Source organism: Grus americana, chromosome 2 (assembly GCF_028858705.1).
Source record: "Grus americana isolate bGruAme1 chromosome 2, bGruAme1.mat, whole genome shotgun sequence".
Classification (NCBI taxonomy): domain Eukaryota; kingdom Metazoa; phylum Chordata; class Aves; order Gruiformes; family Gruidae; genus Grus; species Grus americana.
The window spans coordinates 132429666-132453582 of NC_072853.1; the positions used below are offsets into that span (position 1 = coordinate 132429666).

General features: G+C 36.7%; 1 protein-coding gene across 1 annotated transcript in view; it reads left to right on the top strand.

Annotated features, from left to right (window-relative positions):
* SKAP2 (src kinase associated phosphoprotein 2) overlaps positions 1-23917 on the top strand; it is a 122793-nt gene that overhangs the window by 71820 nt on the left and 27056 nt on the right. The window contains exons 5-9 of the mRNA XM_054815586.1: positions 494-571; positions 1315-1398; positions 10258-10382; positions 11288-11351; positions 11718-11825. Of these exons, the coding sequence (XP_054671561.1) occupies positions 494-571; positions 1315-1398; positions 10258-10382; positions 11288-11351; positions 11718-11825 (459 nt within the window). The remainder of the gene's footprint in view (positions 1-493; positions 572-1314; positions 1399-10257; positions 10383-11287; positions 11352-11717; positions 11826-23917) is intronic.

Consider the following 23917-nt stretch of genomic DNA (forward strand, 5'->3'; position numbering starts at 1 on the left):
TGTGGTTTCTTTTTTTTTGTAGACAGTGTAATAGAGAGTCCTCACCTTGTGTGTTTTTTTCAAGATGTTTTTGTGTGAAGCTGGTATTGAAAACCACATTCTTGATTTTATTGTGTTGAATTGTGATACTTGGGTTTTTTTGCACGTTTGAAAACCTACATTATCCAACTTGCTTCACAAACCATGTTCAAAACACAGACTAATGTTTTCTAAGTTGCCATAGCTTATTTAATTATATGTTTTTCCTTCTGAGACTTGCAGGGCCTGCTACACAGCTATATTTTTCCTTACTAAAGTGATGAGGACAGCAACAACAGCTCTGACATTTATAGTTAGAGGGTTTTTGTACTTAAGATATTCTGGCACAGTAATTACTAGAATTGTTTTTTCCAGTAGCTCCTGCATATTGAGAATGTAAAATCCGTAAGTTTATTAATGCTACTATAGTATTTGCTTGAAAAGTGGTGCTTTACAGAACTTATTTCTCTTTCAGGCAATCAGTTTCCTCCTATTGCAGCTCAAGATCTTCAGTTTGTTTTAAAGGCTGGATACCTGGAAAAACGCAGGAAAGGTAGGTCTAACTATCTTTGTGAAAACTAGTGTATATTTTATATCGGGAAAGCTATGTGTCAGTATTGGATGCTATACACACAAATATCATTATACAGGAGTGATAAATAAAATGGAACAGAAACTGAAATGTTGAAGCATTATTATGCAAAAGAAGCACAGCTCATAATTGCTCCTGTAGTATTAAAAGAAAATCCTATTTCTTTATTGACTAAAAAAAAAAAAATCATGCTGTGAACATCCACTGTCAGCCATAATTCAGAGACTTTCAGATATTTTTGAAGAAAACATTAGGAATGTATGTAAAAGTACCATATGTTGACTTCATGTTTCAGTGAGCATCAAGATTTATTTTCCTTCAAGAGGGCAAATATTGATCTCAGCTTTGGTTCAGTCAATATTTACCTTGATTCAATAAATCTTATATTGTCACTTTAATACCCACTTAATGCTGCAGTAACTCTAGGAAATATTTAGGAAATTGTTCATTATTTCCTTATATTTAATGTTACACATGACTTCTCTCTTTATATGATTTCAAATTCCCATTTGTTTTCTTACCACCAATTTTTATTCCTAATTTTCCTTCTCAGTGCCATACAGTGCTTCATATCCAGATTTTGTTTCCTTTCCTTAGCACTTTTCCTGTCTCCTCCACCCTGTTTCCTCACCCTTGAAAATAAGTAATGTATTTGTGTTCAATATTGCCATAAAGTGATATAACACAAATTATATTAATTGCAGACCACAGTTTTCTCGGCTTTGAATGGCAAAAGCGTTGGTGTGCTATCAGTAAGACGGTCTTCTATTATTATGGAAGTGAAAAAGGTAATTATAATAATTATGATAAACTATAAACGTGATCTTTTAATGCACAAAATAGTATGAAAGTTTTAGTGGAATTGAAAACTGTGAATCTAAGGTCATTTTAAGAAAGGAAACAAAAATTTTAGAAGAATAGTTGGTTCTTAAACAGTGCTGTGAATTTTAAAAATAAAATTGTAAATATTCTTCAGAATCTATGATATGCTCTTTTTCTAAAGCAGGGAAACCGAGGAAAAAAGATTGTTACCTGTAAATCTACTTTGCGCGCCGGTAACAGCTAGCTATTAGGTTTAATAGTACACTGGTACTCAATTAATTTACTGGACAGAAAACATTCTTTCTGTCCAAATAGGATTTTAATTTTAAAACACCCTCTAGCAATTATACCTTCAGAGTTCTTTAAAGATACTTCTGTCCAGGAAAATGTCAGTCTAAAAACCGTATAGTGGAGTTTCATGTTTCTTTCTAAATAGCTTATATTCTGAAAAAGCTAGAAATGAAGTAATATATTTCACTAAAAGCCAGCCGTGGAGACTAAGGAGACTAAGGCTAGCTTCTGAAGGTGACTTTTAATGGCCAGTTTAGAAAGCATCTGGCCTAAGTGTTGGGATATCACTTTGAGTTTTAAAAATTGACAGTCAAATTAAACATCCTTTAAATCGTGTGCCAAATGTATTTGATATTTAAGAGTAAAGCAAATGATACAGGAATCTGAGTAAATTTTAAAAGTGCAATTATGTCTTTTTTTCCGCAAAGAATACTTATTCCTGGGCAAACTTCCCATTGTAGCTTTTTTCTTCTGCTTATATTCGTGTGACCCTACCTGACATTAGTGCAGGTAGTTGTCTTGTGTTGTTTTATTCAAAACCTAATTTAATTGGGTCCAGGTTGTTTCACTCTTCAATAAGCTGGCTCATTTAAAATTATCCTTTCTCTAATTAAAAAAAAAGTAATAAATTGTAATAAATAAAGAAATTGTAAGTCCAGTTGTCATCCTGCTACGGTTTCCCATTATGTTCTCTGTTTCCAGAGTTTTGATAGTATATCTGTGAAATGTGGGGTTTTTTTTTCTTTCCTGGGGATTTACAGATTGATCAAACTTCAAAAACATAAGCAATCTTTCTTCAAAAATTTTGAGGAGGTGTGGCAAAATTTGACTGATTTTTCAATAATAATTGGTTTCTCTGGAAAAAAATCTTGTGCCGTTTGTTTATATATAGTTGTACATTATCTAGTACTTAAAAGTGACAAATTTTTTGGTCAGAATATAATGGCTAGTTCTTAAAGTTCTGGGGTTTTAAATCTTTGGCTTTTAATCTACTGGTTTTTGAAAAAAAAAAAAAGCAGCTTTGTATTTTTTATTTTCTGTTTTTCTTACATCTATGCTAACGATTATTTATGCTTTCTAGGAAATAATCTTTGGAATAAGGCAGGAAAACTGCTTGCTTCCCCTTTTCCCATCCATGTTTTTTCTTTTGCAACAAGCTGACTATCAAGGCTGCATTGTCATTTGTAATGCCGGTGCTGAAAGCTAAGATACATGGAAATACGTTCCCTAGCATGCGACGGGTTAGTGTCATGTTAGGAATTCACTGTGGAATCTCCTTCCTTTATGGATCTATAGACAGGTGCTTTGGCTTATACATTTACAGCTTTTGTAGGCTGCAGATTGTTTGGGGAAGATCCTCCTAACTGTAACCTAATGATGTGGGAGAGCATGTAGTCCATGGAGCATTTTTTGGGAATTGTATAGACATGACTGAACTCCAAACAGTAGCTCATGGAGGAAGCAAACAGATGAGCTGCATGAATTTCTGGCTACCTCCATGTGATTGGTGCTGTTAGCACAGAAAAACTAGCGCAGCGTGGTGGAATGGTGTTGTCTTGTAGATCTGGGATGACCAACAGTCACTCCAGAACTTGCCTTTGAAGAATAAAGCCTTTTCCTAGACTGATTTGAGGTACTTTCTTCACCCTCTGATGCCATAGTACATAAAGGTGCCTGTTCCAGTGCAGAAGAAAGTTGCCATCATTGCACGGAAACTGGATACCAGGGATTGCTTTAGTTCCATGGCAAACTAGTCTGCTGTTGAAACTGAGCTGTTGTGCTGATGGTTGTGAACATATATGCTGCTGTTTAGCTACAGGTTGTCAGCATGGATGAGGTGTGTGATGACACAGTCCTGAGATGACCTGGCATTTAGTCACTGGAAGAACCTGAAACTGTTTTCACTGCTGCTATTACGGCCAGCAGCGGTACCTGCCATGGTACGCTGTCATATTGGGGCCCTTCTTCTTTTGCGACCTTTGAAGCTGTACCCTTGGGCCACGTAGAAAATGAAGGTGTGTTCTTGCCAACTGTAGAACAGCGGTGAAGTGTGCAGTTGGGTGGCTTCATGCAAATTCCTGCTACCTCCTGAATCATTGGGATGGTGCTAGTCTGCCCTAGCCCGTGCGTGTCTGCAGGTGTTTTGTATCAGCTGGGCCCTGGTTTCTGACAGGTTGCAGGGATGATTCACACAACAGGGAAACTCCCCCTTGTCGTTGTGAACCCAGTTTGAAGAGAGACAAGGGAGAAAGGGATCCTGTATGTGCTCAGTCCTGCTGCCTGTGTCATTTTTAATGGGTAATGGAGTACTAGTGCCTGCGTGTTGCGGGATGTAACACAGAGAGGCAGCAGTGATTTCTAGGTCCTGCTTGGCTTGTTCTGCGTTTTGTATGTTTTTAAAACTGGACATGTAGGCAAATAATCTGTCAAGGATATTTTGTGTCTGGTGCAGTGTGTATTTTGTTGGCCAAGGCTTGGTTTTCACGCTTAAGTATCAGTGTAAAGGTAACTGAATGCTAAATGTGAGGCTGTAGGATGCCTTTTTATTAGGTTGTGTAGATTTGTTGTTTCCAAAACACTTCTAATTCTTCTAACTTTCTCCTTTTTTCATTGGGAAAGCCAGAAGAAGTATGGAAGTGTCTAAGCTCACAAACACATGTAAGGAAAAGTTTCAGAACCTGAATGATGAAACATAGGAGGCCTAGTCCAGGAGAACATAATACAAGCTAAAGCCTGTGAAAAAACAGTAAATGACTCTGTGTTTTTGTAGGTGTGTGTGTTCACCTAGGAGTTTACAAGCATCCTTTTAACAGTTGTGATGCCTGCAGGCTAAGGAATCTTGTTTCCCTGTTTCCTCCTCCATTTTTCTCGTGCATTTGGTGCAGCATTGGATAGTGAAACAGTTATTTATCCCTGCAATATAGACAGGTCGAAGTGAATTGCCTATGTTTTTTTTCCCCTGGTCAATGATATATGGAGTAGGTGGAGGAGCAAGGCTTAAAAATTTGACCTAATTACATGTTAGAAATGGGTATTGCGGGAAGTGCGTGTATTTTTGTGCTTATGCTGTAATATCTGTTGCCAGCATATGGCCCACAACGTTGCAGAGAAGCATGTTCAAATGTCAGAGCTGGCTTGGATTTCCAGAAGCTTGCCTGGTCCTCCTTTTCATAGTCTTTCCTTCCATAAACCTTTTACAGCCCTTCTCTTTTCTTTGCTTCCATGCAGGTGCATCCTGAGTTGGGTGCCCTGTTTGCATATCGTTTTTCTGTGTGATCTCTGGCAGTTCCTGGGTATTCAGGCACCTTGGTGGTATGGCTAACCTTTCGGACCTCAAAGTGCACACGAAGAAGGAAAGTTAATTTGTTGCTTTGTAAATGAATGAATTAATGGCTTCATTACTTCTTCCTCACTAGGCCACAGTGTTATATGCCCTTCTGTCTTAGCAAACTGGAGAGATCAGCTAAATGTTTAGCAAGACCGTAATTGATAACATCATGGCATTTTTCTCCCTGTTAATGGGCACTAAAAATTTATTTTAATTTTTGTAACTTGAAAATGATATCTGCCTGCCAGCAGTATGATGTTTGAGGAGAATGATTCAGGGGCTTTTAGAAAAGTCTGAGTTTATTTTTTTGAATGTTTATTTCTTTTTTTTTTTAATTTTTAACAAGGACATGAAAATTTTGGATTTCTGTGAATAGTAAGATAGTGATGGTCAGGCCAATGGATGGACTACTTCTATTTGTGCAAAAGAGGGTTTTTTGTTTGTTTGTTTGCTTTTTGGTTTTTAAGAACTGAACAATATTAAGGGAGAAGGAAGTCTAGCTAGAGTTGTGTTTGCAGATCTGTCCTAGCGACTTGCCTAACCAAGCTACTGGAATTTCTGCCACATGCTAAGCTTGCAGATTTCTCCTTCTAGAAGTGAGGAAAGATATACTAACCCAATGGAAAGCTGTTGAAGGTATCATTTTGCTTTTAGCTACAGACCTCCTTCTCTTAGTCCTCCCTCTCTGAACAACCACGAGAGGCAAAAATCCTTGTTTAGCTTAGACTTTACTTTTGACTGAGTCCATAATTGAAATCTGCAGGAATTGTGAATGTTCAATAGGACTTTGTTGTAAGCAGAGTGATGACAAAAGCATCTATCTAATGAGTACTGAATCTTCTGCTCTGAGAATGTTAAATTCAGACCTCAAGAGGCACACTTGCCATAAATATTCCATTATTAAAAAAATAACTCTTGAGTGTAAGCAAACTGAATATAAACAAAATGGTGCCCTAAATAGCATGTTTCAGTTACTGCTTCCATTTCTTAATTTTTTTAAATTTAAATCTCAGAGGACTAGAGTAAAGGAAAGGAGAAAAAAGTTGATTGCATTTCAGATCTGCTATCTAAAAGGGAAGAACTCCTATGCATGCATTTGGAAAGGACTGTTCCAAAAGCTGCAAGAGGAATTACCATTTTGGAGATACTGACACTTACTATTTTTAGAAAGCAGACATCCTGCATATGGAAAGTATGTGAAACTACATTTAGCATGAAGCCCTGTAAGCCGGAAGATCTTACATGCTCCTAATTTCAAGATGAAGAGAGTTAAATTATAGATTCTAATACTATCTGTAAATACTTTATCACTCTCTGAAATCTGTTTGCCTTTGCTCCTTATGCCTTTCTCTGTAACTTCTTTCCTTTCTACTTTCTGAGTCCTCTCTGTTCTTCAGAATGCACTAATTCTTTTTACATGTGCTAATAATATGGGCACATCGCCTTAGGCCTCAAATTTACAACCCAATCATTTCAAGACCCTGTTGAAGGTTTACCCTTTGTTTTAAAAGTTCCCATGGACTCAGTTATGCAAGGTTACTTCAAAACCCTTTTTCTCTGCTACCCTTGAGACTCTTTTTTCCCAATAGAATATTGGCCCTGCTTCTGTTGTTAACAACATTTTGCTATTTTTAGAGTGAATTAAGTTTATATGTAAGAAAAATATTTAAAGTGGCTCTCAAATTTCATTCAGATCTCTGTTTTCTCTATTTTAAATATAGCCCCCATATTTATTTCTGTTAAATATCTATGTACTAATTTTGACCTTTTTTTTTTTTTAATACTTAGTGCCTGACTCTCCACTCTGTTATACCAGCTTTTCACAGTTCTAAATTCCTGATGCAAAATGGTCTACACAGACACAGATTTATTTTTCTTTTGTATGCCTGATATGGAGAGAAGGGAAGATGAGGAGGAGATGAGAGCAAAGAGCAGTTTATTCTGAAATGAGATTTGACCTAATTGTGGAACAACTTACGCTTGATGATGTTTGTGATCCTTTTTGTTTTTACAAGACTGATAGCATGATACTTTTGCAATTCTGTTCTGTGTTGTTCTGGGACAACTTAAGGGTTTCCTGTTGTTGAATTGCAAAGCCCTATCTTGAGAAAATAAGAGCCAGCAAGAATGTTATCCTCCTTCAGAGAAGTGTTTTCCATCTACATCTCTCTCCCTGGTTCCTCCTAAATATGCTGTTGTATTCCTGCCGAGGCAAAACTCCACCCGCATATGGGGTTCAAAATGAAAGTGAATCTCTGTAATGTAAACGTGCTTCCTGAAGCTACTTTTAAGGCTCCTGCCATAAAAACCAACTATATCTAATTTGAAGTCTCCAAGTAAATTATTTAAGTCTTCAAAGTTTTTAAACATCAAAAACTGTTTAACTCTCCCTAAAGCACAGTCTTCAGAAAATATTTCTGATATAAACAATATAACTCTGAATGTGAAAGTACACAGAAGTCGCTGTGGCACTAACTTCACACGGCAGCTTTAAACTGAAAGCCCAAGTCTGTCTGCACACCTATTTAGCTGCAAGCCTTTGCCGATAAATGAAGTCAAGATGATTGCTCGGTCTGATGATCACAAGATGGCCCTGCCTTCAAGCTTGAACATGACTGCTGTGCCTGGCCAAACAGCTACCATGGGTCATGGTTTGCTCTGTGGTGATCAGGTGATGGGGTTGGTCTCCAGTCCTACCTGGAAAGGTGTATTCTGCAGGAGCAGCTGGGATTTGTAGACCTCCATTGCTTGTCACCATCAGAGCATGCAGCTGAGCTATAGCTGACCTGTGTCCTGCCATTCTGTGTTTGTTGAGCCATTTCTCTGGACTTGCTAGGTCTCTCTCTGGCTTGTTGCCACAGGGAGTGTGAATGCATACTGAGAGCCCTTCTCTCAACTTCAATGGGTTCTGGGTCAGGGCTGTAAACTGTCTCATTGTCTTAAAATTTCCTCATGGTCAACATTTTAAGCATATGCGTAATGCTACACTGGGCTTTAATCAGAGGTACTTTACTGCACAGACAATTAAAAGCAGAAGTAGCAATGCTATGACTAGTCTGTTGCTATAAAGGTCAGTGAAAGAATTCAGTAGCAAAGGATATATATTTTTTGGGGTGGTGCATACAGGTAATTTTCATCAGCATTGGAACAGCAGGTTCAGAGAGCTAAGACAAAGACAGTATAAACAATAAAACCATCACATGCAATATGGATAAGATGCACTGTGTTCCCCTTCCAAGACAAAGCACAGCATCATTCTGTTTTAACTGTAATGGTCTTTAAAACAACGAATACCAGTACAGAGGTCATCTGAGATTAGCTCTGTAGAACTGTATTGCCATAAAAGGGATCATCCATGTCACAGAGAAGCAGTCTCAGAAATAATCCAAGAGGCTAAATTTGAATACCTGCCTCATTTTTATCTTGACAAAATGTTTTTACCTTTTGAACCTGGTGTTTGTTTATTCTGTCCGCGTGCTCCGATCTTCTTGGCTTTTGATAAACCTCCAGCATGGGAGAGTGAGAAACTAATGTGTTTCACTTCATCTTCTCCCTGAGGTCACAAGTGAGGGAACAATAAAATTTCTAGGCAGAAATGAATTTCATTAAAAGGGGACCTAGTTAACCTATTGCAAGTTATTATTTCTAATATCCGCCTTGGTGCGATTCCATGAATTTTACATCTGTGTGCTGGTTGATATAGGGGTGGAGGATTGAGCAAATATAAAATATTAGTACTGAATCATTAGTACTTAGTTAAGACAAATAAAACTTACTGTGGGGGAAGGGATTAGAATAGCAAATAGAACAGTGCCCTGGATTTTCTCATGTAATTGTGTTATTTGGTATTTATGTGCCCTGGGTAAGAGTTCATAAAAAGGAGGAAGGACAAAGAATTTGTGTCTATGGGCAAGTAAGATTACTAGCAAAAGTATTTGTATGGTGACTGCTTTTACGTCCATTGATGTCTTAGGCAGTTTTTTGCCCTCTCAGGAGTGGAAAAAAGATTTACTGTCCTATTACATTTCCAGAAAGATGACAAAGTTATATTGAAAATTGCAGTTTTTCCTGTTTTATCTACTGTAGAAATTTTCCCCTTTTGTTGACAAACATAAGCAATGGATGCTCGATTTGCACCTAAGTTCTGTTCATCAGTACTTAAAGTAGTTTTGCTGTTGTGCCTGATGCTTATTGTTAATTAATGCTTTTCTCTACTGTGGGGAAAAAAACACACTTAATGGCATTTTCTTTCATTTGCAACTGCACTTCGTTTGCCTGAGCAAAACGTGACTGATGATGCCTATTTTCACTTGAATGCTGCACTGTGATCTACAGAAATTGCAAAACTGATTTACTTTTGCTTTTTTAGTTTGTTTTTAATATCCACCAAAACATGCCAGAGCACATAAAATCAGATTTAGGGTTCGGACCGAAGAGCTCAAAAGGAGCACACAGGTGCTGCTTGCCCAACATGCAGTATATATAAATCAGGCTTGTTTTAAGTGATACTTTTATAAACCAGAACCTTTGAAAAGTAGAATTGTCTTTAAAACAACCACATGGCTCTATATAATAAACTGTGGTAGGGCTCAGTACTTTTATTAGCTAATTAAACATTTGCTGTGTTGAGAGAAATGCTTTTGGAGCACACGCCTGAATTTATAACAAAATTCATTCTGCATTTCTGCCATGTGGAAAGGAGGCACATCTGGGAGAGTGGGTGGGAGAATGTGAAGAGAAGCTTTTCCAATTTCTTGAAAAGGAGTTTGAAGTTTATTTTTTGAGTGAAGTGGTTAGTTTAGGTGGGGACTCAGCAAGTTCTGAGCTAGACAGGTTTTCCCATTGGTTTACTGAACCTGAAAGAGACACTGATTTATAGGAAGCATGTCTTGCAAGTTCCAGTTCTTGGCTTTCCCTAGATAGAAGTTTCATAACATGCACTTCTTACTCAATACGACCACCATCTGCAAACATCCCCCTGTGGAATTCCTTAGGCATCGTACAGAAAAATGTACCTTTGTGTACATCTTCCTTTAAAATAAAGCTTTATGTCCAGAAGCATCACCTAATCATTTTGCTGAAAACCTCCTTGTTCTTTGTAAAATTCATGAAATAGAAAACAAAATCTGAATAAACAATAACCTGCTGAGCCACTTACGCTCACTGTTGTAAACAAAGCTCTAACTTTGTTTTTTATCTCCAACAGACAAACAACAGAAAGGTGAATTTGCCTTAGAGGGCTACACCATCAGAATGAATAATAGCCTTCGGAAGGATGCAAAGAAAGATTGCTGTTTTGAAATCTCTGCTCCTGATAAGCGCATTTATCAGGTTGGACTTTTTTTATGTTGACTTGAAATTAAATTGATAAAGCCGTTACAATTCCAGTTACCGAATTAACATTTCAGTAAAACAACTTTCACTGACATCTTAATGAAAAAAGGAAACCCTTGCTTGCTTATATTGTATATCATATATTAGGAAAAAATCTGATTTAAAATATGTATGTATGTGTTCAAATATTATCTTTTTGGACAAGAGCAAGGAAATCTATCATCTTTATCTATTGGTCACTTCAATGTTAGCATTTTAATATCTATTGTATAGTATGTCTGCATGATTTCTTGGATGGATTAAATAGTAAAAAGAAAAGTTAAAATATATATCAGTGTTAAATACATATTGTATTGGTCGTGGCTTTGCAAGGAAAATCTACGTAAAGGCACATATCAGCTGTGCAATTCAGAGATCTATCAGCTAGACATCAATATGGAATGTAAGTTTAATAAGTTTTAAATATCTGAGATTGCAGTTGAAAGCCAGTTAATTAAGCTGTCAGGTAGTGTGTTGGAGTCTGACAAGAACATTTTTAAGAAAACTGTACCCAGCAGTCTAAAGAAATTCATGGGTGTCTTCTAATTGTCAAGGGCAAATTTTGTTCATCAGTTCTGGCTTTGACATTGATGAAGAGAAGCAGCTTTTTTCTGCACAGCTGCCAGCTGCTGATCAGAGTTTCAAATCCATCATCCTCTCCTTCAATTACGTAAATTTGTCAAAATTAGCTGTACATTATAAGAAGCATCCTTGCAAGAAAAGTACCAGAAGACATGAAAAGAATTACTAATGGTTTCTTGAGGAAGTGACGAGAATGCTACAGTCCTTCTTTTTTATTGCTAATGAAATTGTAGTTGTGTTTTTATCATTACTGCTTGTAGTTATTAATAAACGTTTAATAGTTCACAGCTGCCACTCCCAAAGAAGCAGAGGAATGGGTACAGCAAGTCAAATTTGTAATTCAAGGTAAGCCAGCCAGTAGAGCGGTAGCCTTTATTGCCATTACTGCTAAGTGATGGTAGTACTGTCCATTAACATACCTGTCATATTTGTATATCTAGTATTCCCACTTGTCCGAGTTTTGAATAGTAAGTCCTAGTTCTCAATCCTGTTGTAGCTTTTACATGACTCTCTGCCTTTTGCAAGATTTTTGTTTTTTCCAAGTATACTATTTAGCGTGAACGCTCTTCCTTATGAACACTGGAAGAAAATAAGCAGAATATACTGTAAGCACCAGCTTATAGAACATGAATTGTGTTTTCATTTTGCATAAATTTCTGCTTAGGAATTCTTTTCCAGAAAATGTTAACCTTTTAAACTGGTGTTACATAGATATGGAATCTAATACTATTCCTGAGGAGGAGGAGGAAGAGGAATATGACGATGTTGGACAAGTGAGCAGTGAACCAATAGATGATAGCATTTATGAAGAAGTTAAAGGTATTGTTCAGATTTTTTACTTTGTGACCTGTGATTGTTTTGTCTTCTCTAATTCTAGTTTGATAACTCTGAGTGGCTGAAAGTAAGTGAGTAAAGTAACTCACTTGAATAAGATACTTTGATTTCAAGTTCTGCTATGACATTGAAAAAAAGAATGTGTCTTCATCCAGGTCTGAGTGAGAACAGTTCAGTTTTCTTTAGCAGGGACATCAAAATAGTGCAGAATGTGTAAAACTGGTCTCAGGGGACTTTTGGCTCATTAACATTGTCTGGTACACATTTTTTTAAATTAAAAAACTGACTTGCCTTACAGCTTTTTCCACCACCTTGCCCATCATTTTTTTTCTTTATTCATTTTGGCATTTGTATTAAGCAAAAGTTCGCTATCACTCCATATGTTATCAGCTGCTGCCTAATACATGATATTGTAATCCTGCAAGAAAGTAATGTGTTGGTTTGAAAGGGCTCTGAAGATGAACTGTAAATAAAGGCAACATGAATTGTGACATTGATTTTCTTCATATCTTCCAGCATGACTATGATTACACAGAAACTTTTTACTGTGGACTTTCTGATGTGGTCAAACAATTATGCCTCTAGATGTCCCAAGTGTATCTATCAGATGGAGAAACAAAAGAAAAAGAACTTGACAAAAGCTCTTGGACTTGCTTATAGACATTCAAGTATTAGGAGAAAGGTGGTTGTTCTTGATTTTGGGCCCCTCACTACAGGAAAGACATTGAGGTGTTGTAGTGTGTCCAAAGAAGGGCAACGAAACTGGTGAAGGGTCTACAGCATGAGTCTTATGAGGAGCAGCCGAGGGAACTGGAGCTGTTTAGTCTGGAGAAAAGGAGGCTGAGGGGAGACCTTATCACTCTCTACAACTACCTCAAAGGAGGTTGTAGCCAGGTGGGGGTCGGTCTCTTCTCCCAAGTCACAGGTAATAGGATGAGAGGAAATGGCCTCAAGTTTTGCCAGGGAAGGTTTAGATTGGATATTAGGAAGAATTTCTTCACTGAAAGTGTTGTCAAGCCCTGGAGCAGGCTGCCCAGGGAAGCGTTTGAGTCACCATCCCTGGAGATATTTAAAAGACATGTAGATGTGGTGCTTAAGGACATGGTTTAGTGGTGGGCTTGGCAGTGTTAGGTTAGCTGTTAGACTTGATCTTAAAGGTCTTTTCCAACTAAAATGATTCTATGATTATATTTTAAGAAGATAGGAAAAAATATTTTTTTTCAGTTACCATTAGTTAACAAATGATATTTTAAAGTGATATGATAATTAATAATCACTTTGAAATAATGTTCTGCATCCCTTGCTGTTTGGGGCAGTTCAATTATCAGCAATAACTTGAGAGGAAAAATTAGTCGTGTCATGTGTTGCTAACTTTATGTATGTGTTAGGGTGAATATTCTGACCATTGGAGAAAAGTACAGTTTATAGTATGCCTTGGTTTTTATGTTGTCATTTCAGTGAACCAAGGGAGCAGAGAACACGAGTAACTGGTGAAAATTATTACCTAAAATTGTAAAATTGTAGCAGCATTCAATTCTTTAAGAGCTAGTTTTTTTGGATCCATTTCTTTGAATTGTACCTAGACTACTTCAGCGCAGAATACATGTTCTGCTGAAATGGGGTACAGTGCATCATGCATGCAGTGAATATATAAAAACTACATTACAGGGCTTAATCTTATAGCTAGAGGATACAGCCAGACCTTGTTGCATTGCTTTTTGGATGCTCAGGCTCTTACAGAAAGTGATCTTGTATGCTTGCCTATGCTTTTGTTAAAGAAGATCTAGATGTATCCTGGGATAAATTACTCGTTTCTGAGCTTCACTTATCTTACCTGCTCATTTGAATCTTAAACAGTAAGTAGATCTGGAGCAGTAACACATACAATATTGGTAGAGGGCCAAGAGTTAATATATGCTTTGAGTTCTGTGTTCAGAGAATTGCTGCCTTGGTATGATTCTGCAAGAACTTAGAGTATTTTCACTTCTATCCCATTTTGATGTCAGTTTTCCAGGAATTGTTGTCTCCTAATGTGGCTAATAAATCTGAAATGTAACAGAACAGCTGTCACAACAAAGGGATAGCTCTTCTGTTATTCAAGAAATCTAGTTTCAGGTTTTAGTTAAATGAATTTCTTTTATCATCATCTTAGAGTGGTTCCTCATTTTTGTGTTATCAAGTAGGGATTACCTTTCTTTATCTCATGCTTTCTCCATCTCATTTATTTGAATTTTAGAAAGGACCATCTTACCTTGTACAGTGGAGCTTTTAACTTTGGATGTGATTTGTTGGCATAACTGAGTAAAAATAAAGGATAAGTTTGCAATAGATTTTTGGTGATTAAAACATCTTTTTTTCTTCCATAAACATGCTTTAATAGTCATTTGCTTAAACGGAATTAAAAACTTATGGCTCTGATGCCTTAGAGCAGTGCTAGTTGACAAACCTCAAAGGAGTAAGCCTTATTTGGTTCTTGTATAGCTGTCCATCTAAACCTGATGGTAAAAGAGCATGCACCATTTCGGTCTCACCTGCCTGAATTAGGCCTGGTTGGTTGCATTTAATTCCAGTTGGCTGTCCTTTCTATTTTCCCGGGTAAGTGAATTACTCTTTTTTCCTGCCATGGTCAAAGGGTGGAGCATCATTATCCCTGCTGTTACCTGACTTAATAATACAGAGCAAATAAGGAATTCTGAACTTCTGTTAAGTGAACAGAAAAAAAAAATTAAATAATTGGTACAGCCCAAAAGCTATGCTAAGCTCTGGAATGCAGAAGACAAATATGCTAGATCCCTGTGAAGAGGGAGGAGAAATTAATCTTCACTTTGTTTTTATCCTCAAAACATCTTCATGTTAGAGGTTTCTGATCCTCTGTTTCTGCAGATCCACTAGCTTTATAAATATTGATTTTCAGGTACACAGCTCATTGTACTTTGTTATTGTTTATTTGGCTATAATTTGCCATTTCTCAAGTAAGTAAAATTTTGCATTTCTGTGGTTCTCCAGTGGTTTTTGTATTGGCATTTCAGAAGCAAATTAAGCCAGTTCATGATGCAGTCATGGGTTTGGTATTTGAATAAAGAGTGTTTGGATTAAAAAGAGGATATGGAAATTTTTGCATAGTTTTGAAAATTGGGAATTTTGGAGAACTGTTGCAGTAATCAGAACTGACTGATGCTGTATTCTCTAGCTATCACATTGCTTAGCTGCTTTTTTTTTTTTTCCCCTGCTTGTGGCAGGAGACAGTGTAGATGGATTTTCCAGACAGACACTGAATAGCTTCAAACCAGTACCCAGAATGGTTAACAGTCTATTAACCTATTAAAATCATAGATTTCAGTGGAATTCAATTTGTACTGTCTGCAGGAGGAGTGGGTTGATAGTTGGAGGGTGTACAAAGAGAGGTGAGAAAATTAATCTTTTGATCTGTTAAGTCACTTTCTTCTTTAAGAGCACATACAAATTCATATTTACCATAGAAGCATCATTTTCCTGGTTCTCAGTATTAGTCAGTGTTTTACTGTGGTTATTCAGGTAGTCAAAAACATCAGAACTGCCAAAGATTTCCCAACTTGTAAAACTTTCTTTGCAAGATTCTTCAGGAGAAGAAAGCTTTATACTGTCTTCAACAAACTAAGCTTTTGTCTTTTCCTCCATGTTTTTATTAAAACCCAAAAACTTGGTTAAGCAAAATTATAAATATTGTCAATAAAGGCCCATTTTTGATTAATTAGCTATTTATTTTTTATCTTAGTACCCTCTATATAATTTTGCAGTCCACAGCTGGATATTATAAGCTGTACCATAAAATAACTTCTCAAACTGTAGTATTAAATAACTATTTGTGTATGTGTAGCTACCTAGATCCATAGAGTTTCTAGCTTAGTGGTGTTTTAAGCAATGGAGTTGTCCTTGTCAGAAGAGAGAACACTTACCAGCTGTAAAGATGTTGTCATCTGTTACAGCCCTTGAAGATGAAATCTTTTTATTAACTTGGGGTTTCAGTGACATAATTTTCAAGGGCCTTCAGTATTGTCTTTTGTCACATCTGTATGGAGTACATACCCAAAACTGCAATGCTAACTACTGCCTGTCACCTTGATTCTTTCTACAACCTGGACTCGGTCTGTGTACTGTCTACAACACTCTTGCACAATAGGAGAAAATAGGTGTTAGTCTAAGCTAACATAATTTTCAATCTTGTGTTGTCTTTTTTCTTCTGTCTCTTTCTGCTCACAAAGTTGCATTATAGCAGTAGTTTCCATGGTGTACAGTATAGTTCCCATTAAAATGATTCTAAAGATCAAGTTTGATTCTTACTTTGGTGGTGCTTAGTTGGTGCAGATAAAAAGCTGCCCTTATAGAATAGGTAAGGTTGGAAATCCTGAAGCAATGTGATGTGATACAAGGCTGGCATCGTTGGCTTTGTGCTGTCTTTTCTCAGCCTGTCCATGATACGGAGAACTTCTGGGTGAGAGAGGGGTAAAGGCGGTGGAATTCATTTGCTATGTTGATCTCTAGGGAAGGGAATTGCTGTGGAGAACTAACCCAGCCAATACAACTTGCATCAGTTCTTAGCTTGCTGTAAATTGTATTTGAGGATTGATTCAATCTCTGATTGGGCCAAGGATCATGGGAATGGAAAGCTTGCTTTTGTTTTTTGATTCCCGCTATTGGTCCTCTGCCAAACAGTTTGGTCAAGCACAGATATCTGACCAATAACTCTGTTTTGCGGTGTAGTTGGAAGCTTAGCTAGGGAAAATCTGTAACTAAGGCAAAGTTCAGGGAAAGGTAAGTGTCTTAAGTTTTATGCAATAGGAAGCATGCTACGCAATTAAACACTTTAATTTGTTTACTTATTTTACACAAAGTCTTTTAAATAGTTTCAGAATTATATGGATGTTGTTTCAGAATTAATTTCTGACATTGACTATGAAGGTAGGGAATAATCTTCCCGTCTCTATCTTATGGTTGTCTTTTTAAGCAGCTTTGCTTTAATTTTTTCTAATGGCTAACCTCTGCAGTTAAGCAGCATAACTTAACACCATCCTCATCCTCTCTTGTTGCTGGATTGTTTCAGCTTTGAAGCAGCAAATTGTTTTTATGATGTTGTACCCTTTTAATGAGCTTGGAGGGGGAAAAATGAACCTGATCTCTGATTTACCTCTTTTAGTAATGATTATGTAGTGGGGTTTGAGTGTAAGTTTGATCTGTCACTCATGAACACTGACTCATAGCAAATATTTGTGTTCTCAAAATGTAGTGTCAGATGTATTGACTTTTTGGCACTAGAAGTGAAGATTTCACAGCGCTGTGTTAATGAAAATGCCTTTTCAGAAGACCTTTGCTTATTTTAGAGTTTTCAATATATCATAGTCAGGGTCTGTGGTCCCAACATAGCGTTTAGTGTCAAGCAGTCCCAGTTACGGATTACAACTGTATAATCAGTTCCTAAAACCTGCAAGCTAAAATGACGAAACTGATAATTAGTCATTGTAAACCAGAGCAGTCAGTTTAAGTCAGCAGACACACATGTGATTATGGAATCTGAGACGTTACCTGTGATCATTGCTGTTAAGTCAGTATATTACATATCCTGGTATATTGTCCAAATTCCTCCCAGCGTTTGTTGTTTGCCTCAAGTAGTTAGGGAATTCTTTACTTCTTGTCCACAGAAGTTGTACATAATGCTGATGTGCTATTAATTTTTTATTTTTATTGTATGCACAGAAAGAATTCTAAGTGCCTTTAATTAGTAAATGAAGTGATTTCAAAGTATAAAGTATAAGTAGGGTCTGGAATATTTGAAGCTGAAAAGACCGGATGTAAGATCAGCATTTTTGAGGACAGTACTAAAGATGAGTTTCCAAAGTAATTACTGAAAGTGTTTTGAATAATTTCCGATAAAACAGCTTTCAGATTCAGGAACACAACAAGGGATTTTTTTCCTTTTGAAGTACTGAGGAGAGATCATTCTTCAGTTTTTTCAAAGATTGGATCTCGTTGTTAAAAACTTAATATTTTTCACTTGTTTAGCCATTGCGGTATTTTTATATATGGAGCATTTTTACCCATGGTACCTTGCTGGTGGGTGGCGTACCAGAATAAGGAGAAGAGGGTGCTACAGGGCTTGCTCAGTTTGCTGTATATAAGTAGTAATTAAAATGATACAAGAGCAGTGAAAAGCAGATGTAAACTACCTTTTGGTGTCAAGGAACAGTAAAGATTTTTTTTCTGTCCAAGATGTGTGGTTTTGCTGTCTTGATCACTGGGATTTGGGGTCTACTAAGTGGCTTTGATTATATGCCAGACATGGAAATCATTGAAAAACAACCTCTTTCAGCTGTACATTGCTGAATCCCAACTGCTATGATGAAATGGAGCTGCATCTGAATTCTCTGGCACTCTGGGTTTTGAGGCAGCACTCTTATGGGATTTATATATACCATGGAGTGCTATTCAGTTAGTACTAAATGCTCACAAGGCATGAGTTATGAATCCAGACAACTTTTTCTGTTTAAAGACCATCCAGAAGGTGGTTAGGAACTTGATACCTGGACCTCAGCTTTTGTTTGGCACAAGAGCTTGGGCTTTATCTTCAGTTAATGTAATCCTACATCTAAAGAGGAACCTTCTCTTTCTGTTGATGTTAGGTGTCAGTGATGGAAGAGGAGGTAAGGCAATCTGGTGTAGCTGAAAAGAATGAAATATCCATTGGGTGGGAAGTGGCAAGTCTTCAGGAGGAAAAACAAGGTTCACAGGCTCTTCTGTGTTTCTTGGGAAGTGATTATTAAGTGTTGGTCTGTGAACAACAGGTGGTCCGTAGTTGTCAGAAAGCCTACTGTCTGTGATGCAATTCAACCCCTGCCCCTCCCCATCACACACACATTCACAAACATGCAAGTGAGGGGGCCAGTAAAAATGGAGTAATAATATTTTGTCTGATTTGCATGTGAGGAGTATATTCACTGGTTGGACTTGGAATGGAGTTGTGTCTACTGAGAAATACTCTTAGAAAAGAGTATTCTTTATTTGATTATATACTTCTGCAGAAAATTTGGTCAGCTATGAAATTCAAAATCGTTAATTACAATATCTATAGTAAATGGAGAATGTGTGCTGTTAAGTTTAGGCATTTATTCTACTCCCTTTGAACTGCATGTGAGACTTCATAGTTTTCAGACATTTAACTTCATAGGTTTCAGAGTTTACAAGTGGAGAAAATAGAAGCGACCTTCCTGAAGTTGTGGTCAACTGTTACAATAAATGAAGCGAGTTCATGTTGGAAAACTGTGTTTATTAAAGTCTTGGGTTATCAAAGGCTGAATTTTATTTCTGTATTTCAGAGTTTTAAGAAAAATACCCTAAAGCCTAATCAGACAAAAAAAAAATCCCCCACCCCCCCCAATAAACCAGGAATAGATTGTTAAATCTGCATTGTCTATTGGCATTTTGAAGTTTGTTTACTTAAAATTAGAATGCATAACTTAATAATATCTAAAAAGGAAGTATTTTTAATTATGCAGTTTCATGTTTAAAGAACTCTTTCAAAAACTAATTGGCACACAACTCATTGAAAGGCATTTACTTATTGAAATAAGATATTTTATTGCAAGTACTGACCAATCGGTTTTATACTATTTTCTGTGCACCAGCACTAAACAACGTTTGACATTATTGATTTGTAAAACCAATCTGATGTGAACAGTATGTGACAGAAGTTGTTTGTTATTAAGAGATAGAATCCTGTCTCAGAAAAGCTTGTCATCCTGGCGAGACAAAATCACACAAACTAATTTTACTTGTATCATAGTTTTTCAATGTTGACTCTGTTTGACAGCTGGCTTCATGGTAAATGTGAACAAAGGTTTGTTTATGCATGCATGTCTTCAATGGGTTTTGGGCCCAAAGTTTGTTCTTTTGAAAGCAAAGTAGTTTTCTTTGGTAGCACTGTTTTTATCTAATTAAGAAGCAGTGCAATAATTCTAATGCAAAGCATTCAGAAGAAATGTGTTAGTATGTGAGAGAGTTTATTAACCATAAGTTTGAGGAATTGCTGTAGTTTAGCAAGTTCAAAGCAAAATGTCAATTGTATTATGTATATTTATGAAAATAGAAATGTTGGGCTTGCTCTACTACTTGGATATAACTGTGATGAATACTATATAGCTGGATCAAGGAACCTTTACTTTTTGAATTTGTGATGAATGACTGCATATCAGGCTATTAAAACCATTAGGTAGAGAGGTTTTTGAGAAACAAGAGCAACCAGAGGTTATATGGTGCCTCAGGCTATTGCTTCTCAACTTTTCTGGTTTCCACAAGGTAGCTATTAAAGAACCATAATTTATACAACTGGATTCTCAAATACGACCCAGCAAGGTGGACTTTAAAGGCTGAATTAAACACTCTGTTACTGTAGGTACAAATCTGTTATTTGAATTTTTCAGCCTTAAGAAAGGCATCAGCATAAATCCTTCTGTATACATCTTTTCTTCTCAGTGTGCTTTTTAATCTGCTACTCACTTTCCTTCCCACTCTTCTCAAAATGGAGAGATTAGCCAAACAAAACACTACTAATTAACCAGAGCTTCATGAATTTTACTGGCCATAGGCATGTATACCTGATTGGCTTGTGTGTTAAGTATACTGTGTTTGCAGTGGATGCCATGTCTAGTTTACACGTATACCAGGAAGGCAACATAGGAAAAGGCTGCCTGTTTCCTTCACTTGGCTAGTGCTCCCAGGGCTGAGAAGGAGTCTTTGAAAGAAGCAGGTTGGTTGCTCCTAGGAAAAGAAAATGGTCAACAGGGTATAGCTCTCCAACCCCACAGTGGACTAGGTGGAGAGGGCAAGATGTAGGAGTCTACTGTGCCCTAGAGTAGAGAGAGGGATGCTCCAGGGAAGGGCAGGTACACAGATAAACTTCAGCAACGCAGGGAAGTATGTTTTCTTAAGAAGCCAGAAGAGACTGAGGAAAGTTTCTGGCAAATCAGTGAGTTTGGATTAGACAGCAACGAAGGAGGAAAATTTTCTCATCCAGAAAGGGCACAGTTGGCACAGGGGATATTTTGTTTCAGTCCTTTTTTTGAATTCTGCTTTTTCCTAGCAGATCTTGATTTTCTCCACCTAAAAACTCTGAGTTTGTGTTCTGATGAAAACTAGTTTAAGATCTCAGGAACTTTCAGTATCCTTAAGGAAGAGGTTCCAGTACTTCCATCTTTGCTTTGTGGAAGGATTTTGTCTTAGCAGACTGTAACAGTTATTCTGTTCTTGAATCTTGAAGGCAAGAGTGAGTAAAACTGGGAATTAAAGGAAGGAATCTGAGGGCCATCCTTCCGTTGTCCCAAAATATGCTAACTGAACCTATACTTGCTTCCATACCTGTCTCAAACTTGTTTCTTTAAGAAGTGAGGCATCTCTATTACTATATGTTGAACAGTAGTTTCAAATAATTCAATAAACAAAAGTTAAAGATGGATATGATTTTGACATAATTTCCATACAGATGGTAAGACCCAATTTCTGGTTAAACTGCCTAGCTCAGGCCTACAAATGGTGGCTCTTATGGTGCAACTGGGACTATGTTGTGTCTCTGGCATGAGAGCTGGATAATCCAAAGCACCAGCTGCGAGGGAATTAAAGTAATCTGGGACTCTGGGGGCCTTGGGTTTTTCTGTGTGCCAGTCCCACGGTAACACGGTGAGCTGCCTGGGGAGCAGTTGTCATCCTCTCCTTATGAACTATTTCTGGATCCCTGCTGTCCTCCCTCATCTCTCTGAGGTGCATCGTGGCATGTGGTGTGTAGGGCTAGAAAGATCAGGCATCCAAAGTGGCTTGTCCTGCTCTGGACTTAATGTATGAGAATGGGGGAATGGGATGACATTTGTAGAAATGAATGTGGGAATGTTACCCAAAATACGGTGTGTGTAAACAGTCTGCGTTGCAGCTATAATTTTCTGCTTATTTCTGATTTAACCTGATTTTTGTTTAATAGTGAATCATAACAAGAATATTTTTACAATTACTTTATTTCATCATTTAAACTGGAGAAAGGATTTAATGTAGTTGACATAATTTAATTTGATGGCATGGGCAATAAACAGTGAAAAAGAGGCAGTGGTGCGGGTTTGTTACTTTTCATGAAAATACCCAAAGGGTGAAAGCTGCTGTTTTTTTTTTTTATTTTTTGTCAATGTGCAGTTAATGATCAACAATGTAAAAATGTCTTGGTAGAACATTTTTAAAGGAGTTATAAGAGAAGCATCTGGGAGCCAGACTTTTCTTGTGGAAACATGCCAACAACTGTATTGTGTTTCCTTTCACTAAAGTGAGCTATGCTGAAATGCCTTGTCTTCTGTCCCTTTTTTGCGTAAGTTCATTTCTGGAATCACACTATAAATTTGAATACTTGAACTCTGCAGATTATTAAAGGATATTATGTGGTTTAAACAAGGTGCTTTCTTTATGAATTCTATGTACGTAAATATTATGTCAAGTCACATTTGTCACAATTAGGGCTATGTAGTTTTCAGAAATGGCTTTTAAATTTAAATCTTGCTGCTGATCAACGAGTATGGGAAACTTTACTTGACATTTACAGACTTTTTTTCTGTGTATCATATAAATTTAAGCCTGAGAAATATAACCCCTGTACATGGTTGTCAAATAACACTGTAGTACAGAGTTATACAGTGTAGATTAGTTAATTGAATATTTGATTGCTAGATGTATTTACATAGAGAACTATTTATATTTTCTATGTAGATTTTAATAGCCACCACATTTATTTTAGCAAAACATTTTAATAATAAGGTTTATGAAATGTCATGTTGAACACTTAAACTATTTACATAACTAAGAGCTATTATGGGTTGAGAGAACAAACAAATTTATTTTAGTTACAGTGAATTCACATAAATCTTTATTATGTTTATGTATAAAAATGTACTTATGTGCATGCCACACGGATTTAGGCAAGCAATCTCTAGCGCAAATTCCTGTGAAGCTACAATACAACCATGGAATCAACTTCAAAATCATCGTTTGTTTTGTCCCTTTGAGCTACTAATTTGTAATCTGTCCAGTAATTGCAACTACTTTTTTGGGAAGGTGAGGGGGGACAAAGGAGGGAGCATTTTTCATTAATCAGCTAAATAATTAGATGAGCGTGTAGAAACATTAAACCCTAGAAGCTTTGCTTTACATTGTTGAAGCCTGTTAAAAGCAGTATCTTAAAATATTTTACTCCTTCTTTAAATATTTAAGTATGGATTTAGGTAAGATGCCTATTGCCTCGATTTTGTATGCCAAATTTGAGGCTTTAGGAAGATTTTTAGAAGTGGAGCCAAAATTGGGCTTTTGTTGGAAGCTAACATGAAACTTTACCTTCAGAGATGCTTCTGTTCAGGTATGAAAACTGTTATCTAATCTCTTAAAAAAAAAAAAAGGTAACATTTTAAAAAGCGCCTAATGAAACTTAAAGGAATTTATAAGGAGCTGGATTCTGAAGTCACTTATGAAATTTTCACCTTCTTTGGTGACCCATCAAATATTTTTTTGTTTTCTGACTAATTCACTCAGCATATAGGATTAAACAATTCTAAGACACTTGATTTCTGAAAACAAATTCCTGAAATAGTTACTTTAATTGTAAACACAAACTGGGAAAAGAATGAATGAGTTTGCAGAAGTGGATCTCTCTAATTTCTTTTATTCTTTATTATAATTATTGTGTGCATATCAACAATTGAACTTGCTTGTGATGACCTTTATCTTTTCTCTTGAGAAGAATTACTATTATCAGGTCTTTCTTCATGAGGAAATAAAAAGGTCAGTGCCAAACCCATCCCTTATTTCTATGCAGTGCGCATTGCACTTGGGCATATTTGTATTGAATTTTGTTAATAATAATTAGATCATTTTGTCAAAGAAATTTTAGTATTCCAAAAATTAGACTTTCTAAATGGTCTTTCCTGCTTTTCCTGCCTTTTTCTACCTCCTGTCCTCCCAAGCTTACTATTGGTGTAGCTAAGATTTTACATACTTCTATTCCTCCTAATCCTGTCAGACTAGCT